Source organism: Anarrhichthys ocellatus, unplaced genomic scaffold (assembly GCF_004355925.1).
Source record: "Anarrhichthys ocellatus isolate YVR2014 unplaced genomic scaffold, GSC_Weel_1.0 scaffold78, whole genome shotgun sequence".
In the NCBI taxonomy this organism is placed as follows: domain Eukaryota; kingdom Metazoa; phylum Chordata; class Actinopteri; order Perciformes; family Anarhichadidae; genus Anarrhichthys; species Anarrhichthys ocellatus.
In genome coordinates, this window is record NW_022280108.1 from 10844 (window position 1) to 14917 (window position 4074).

Below are 4074 nucleotides of genomic sequence, written 5' to 3' on the forward strand. Positions count from 1 at the left end.
GAAGGGAGTGAGAGAGAGAGGGGGGGAGAGAGAGAAACTGAGCAGCTTGACAGGACAAGAACAAGTGAAAGGTTGACGGTGTGATCATATTAGAGAGACGATGTGAAAACCCAACATCTGTCTTAGAAGTTATGATGCCGGTTGACCACTCAGTCTGTCGACCCGTTCTTAACTTGATAAACCACAACTAGCACTAGCATGTCAGGTACAGTTAGTCTACATAACTACTTGTACCATCTTAAGTCAGTGAGGCAAGACGTAACTATATGTGACAGCTGATTGACGTTCTCTTAAGTTACAGCAAGGCAGTTACGTTAGCCAACCAGTTAGCAATAGCCTCAAGATTCAAGAAGTGCTGCTAGTAGTTAGCTTCTTATAGCTCTTGTTAGCTACTTTTCCTTGACCTCACTTTCTATGAATGTTACTTACCATTCGCATAAGACTGTCCTGTCCCTGTACCATTCCGAGAGTTAAACCCCGCAGTTGACATCTTGAAAATAGACACCAGGACCTAATTTAGAGGTGCTTTGGTTGGCTAATAGCTAGCTGCGTCTTTAAGCTAGCTAACTAGTTATAACGTTCAAACCTGTGGCTCGTGACGATGTGACTCAAAGCGGCGTATATGGTGACGTCTCCTTATTTCTTTAAAAAGTTAATTAGCTGACTAATCGGTAATCACAGGGCCATGGCTATCACCTAAAACCCCCGTTCAACTACCAACAGGTGAGTACCGATAGGCCTAGTCGGAGTAATCGTGTGAGACACTTCTCCTCTTTCACCGGAAGTTGGGATCACCCAGGATCAACGTAAAACTCGTCGGGCATGCGCAGTATGGACACGTGGCATTTCCGCCTGTGCTCTTGGTATTTAAGTCGATTGGAAACAAGAGGAGAGACAGCAGAGGGTAAAAATATGTTTTCTTGTTTGTACAATCGCCCTTTTTTATGCATTTAAAAAATAAAATATCCTATAATCTGGTCATATATAATTCAAACACTTACCAGAGTAATTTCCACCAATAGGTGAAGTAACATTAGAGTGCCTAACGGATCATTTTAATTACTATAAATTACTTTACAATCTAATTCACTGCAATAACACTGTACAATCTGTACAATCACAAAACGATAACACCGTTACTCTGTTTGTTTGTTGTTTGGTTAAATATTTGCACTATTGTTTAGTTAGTTAATTTAGTTTTATTCTATTTCATTGTATACACTTTTATATCTAATATTTTACACTGTTATCCTTACTGTGTATTTGATATTTTCATTTGATATTTAATATTTCTACTGTTATTTTATTTACCTGTACCATAATAGCGAAAAAACGGAACACTGAGGCTTACTTCAGTTCCCTACCGGAAATATGATTGTGAAACACAAACAGGAAGCGGCTGGTCAGAGTTTTTTGGGGAGTTGCTGGACAGCCATTGCAGTGTCGTGGCTCAGTAACAAAACACGAAAAAAGGAGAGGAAGACCTGGCATTTCTCTTTTTTTTTGGACCGGGAGACCAAATTTACATGATTATAAAAGACTGAACGCTCTCAGTAAATTATTCTACACCTAGAAACGGGTAAGTGTTTAAATAAAATAAGTATTAATTAAATTAAAATTACTTAATGTGAGCGTTCGGCATTTCTTGCTAGCAAATTATCCCGGCAATGCTATAGATGCTACATCAGCATTGCTAACACCAAGTTGGCTAAACTCGCTTATACATCGAAGAGCTGGGCGAAGTTGACCCGCTGTTTTTACGTATTTCAACGGTCATATTTATATTTTTAAAGGGGAAACATTCCAACTGTTATAAGTACCCGGTGTTGGTACTAATAATAAGTATTACTGTTACAGCTAACTGCTAACTGGTTAGCTAACGTAGCCGTGATGCAACGTCGCCTGCTATATGACACGTAGTTAGCTAGTGGCTTCCTGCTAGCCAGCCGGCCTCACCCAACCTTTCTAAAGTTGAACTCAACGTATGTGTCTTACTTTGATATGACTTCTTGTAACACTGACATATTGGTGTGTGTGTTTTAGGGTGTGTATATACATATACACATGTGTATAATAATAAATGTAACGTTAGCTAGCCTCGCTGCTAGGTTGACAGTGGTTGTGATAGCTGGACTGGTTTGACTGCCCAAAACCACATTAACGTTGGTGTCTTTCACTGTTTTCTGGATTGAAAATGGTCTCGTGACATATTTCTTTGTGTCAGAACACCTGCCTGAAATCGTAAGACACGTTGGATAGGAATTGATTAAAAAAATACACCTTCTGAAGAAGTAATGGTCTTCTAAAATGTCGCTTATGTTTACACAAGTAACGTGTTTTCAAGTGTGTTATTGTGTGAGGAAACATTTGCTGTTGTTCGAAGGAAGAAGACATTGAAGAATTGAGGTGGATAATAATTGCAAACTGTTAATACGTGTAGCTTTGGGGAATTTTGAGTAATTTATATTCCTATTAAGACATAAACATTCCTCTCCGGATAGATTTAATTCGTAACAGATGTGTTGTTGATGAAACGTTCAGGGGCATATTACTGTTAAATTCCTCCTCTGCATGTTCAATAGAGCTGAATGTTTCAACCAGAAATTGTTCTATTACCTAACTTTAATGTGGTTGGTCGTGCTTGTTGATCATTTTGTAACTATAAAACCTTAAAAAAAACAACCCCAGATCCCTTGAAACAAGTCAAGGCTGCTGCCTCCAGGCAACCTTTCATTAAAACTTGCATGTCTTGTACGTGGCCATATTTGGCGGCGGTTGTTCTCAGTTTGTGTCAAACTGTTTCACCTTTACAGCTGCATCTCACCACACGTGGCAGCATCAGTCTCTTAACACCAGCCCACAGCGTCCTAGCCGGCATGGGACCATATGGGATTGAAGAGGAGCAGCAGCAGCTGACGTGTAGTTCAGCTGTGTGTGCGCGCGTGGTCTTCACCTTTGGCTACCTTATACTTTAGCCCTGGAGTTGTTTGCATGTTACGTAACTGGGTGCTAGAGGTCGGCACCGGCTTACCCCGCTGTCATGCCTCTGTAACTGTCACACAGAAAAGGAGAGGAAAAGAGATTAAGTTGGAGAAGTGTGTGAGAGAGAGAGAGAGAGAGTGAGAGAGAACACGTCACAAAAGAGAAGAAGAGCTTGTGTGAACTAGAATGAGAAATGAACAAAACAAGAGTTTTGCTTACACTGAAGCAACAAGCTGTTGTAGTCTGTCACGGAGCAGTTGACTTCAGTTACAGCAGGTCTTATCCCAGATGCATTTTGTTTGGATTGAAATACAATCTGGCTATTTTATCGGGAAAGGCTAGGATTAATTTCCAAGGCCTTTGCAGATGGGTTATGTTGATCAAATCATTAATGTTGCCCTTTTGAGGAGCTGTCGGATGGTATATGATCCGTGCTCTGAAGCTCCTGTCCTGCTGTCCAGAGACTCTTACTGCATTAAGCTAATCATCAGCTGTAGAAAGTCATTGTTCTTAGCTGCCAATATCTATCTGATAGGACAGACTTCATGGGACTGAGTTCTGTCATTTTTACGAGGTTTGTGGTGAAGGTTCCTTATCGGTTCCTATTGATCTTACTATCTATCGCCTCTTCTGATCGTCATCTTTAGACCTGAGTATTTTTAAGTGAACTACTGTAGTAGCAGTTTCAGCATTAAGATAGTGTCCTCATCAGTAGGAAAAAATGTAATTTTACCAAAAATGTGAGGAAGTTTCCAATTTGTCTTCCCATTTACTCTCTTCCTAAAATTTGAAATCGAAATACTATATATTACACAGTAGGTTTGAACTTCCACCTTTCCTTACAGTCCAGCGTTTTGATCATGTGCAATTTGGAGCATAATGGAAACATAAACAGCCTGCCATTTAAATGAAGATCACAGCATAGATTGTACATGTGTGCCATTTCAGCTATTGTGACAACTATATCTATATATATATATATCTATCTATATCTATCTATATCTCTATATCTATATCTCTATATCTCTATATATCTATATCTCTATCTATCTATCTATCTATCTATCTATCTATCTATCTATCTATCTATCT

At 39.3% G+C, this 4074-nt stretch overlaps 2 protein-coding genes across 5 annotated transcripts in view; one reads left to right on the forward strand and one right to left on the reverse strand.

The window, feature by feature from the left end:
* LOC116398131 (protein transport protein Sec24A-like) overlaps nt 1-810 on the reverse strand; it is an 11647-nt gene extending 10837 nt beyond the window's left edge. For 3 of the 4 annotated variants that reach the window (XM_031874194.1, XM_031874193.1, XM_031874192.1), the window contains exon 1: nt 430-810. In XM_031874194.1, the coding sequence (XP_031730054.1) occupies nt 430-490 (61 nt within the window). In that variant the 5' untranslated portion in view covers nt 491-810. The remainder of the gene's footprint in view (nt 1-429) is intronic. The other variant, XM_031874195.1, reaches the window with a different exon arrangement.
* A 603-nt stretch (nt 811-1413) lies between these two features.
* Nucleotides 1414-4074, forward strand: part of sar1b (secretion associated, Ras related GTPase 1B) — a 9578-nt gene continuing 6917 nt past the window's right edge. The window contains exon 1 of the mRNA XM_031874181.1: nt 1414-1579. The gene's annotated coding sequence lies outside the window, so the exon portion shown is untranslated. The remainder of the gene's footprint in view (nt 1580-4074) is intronic.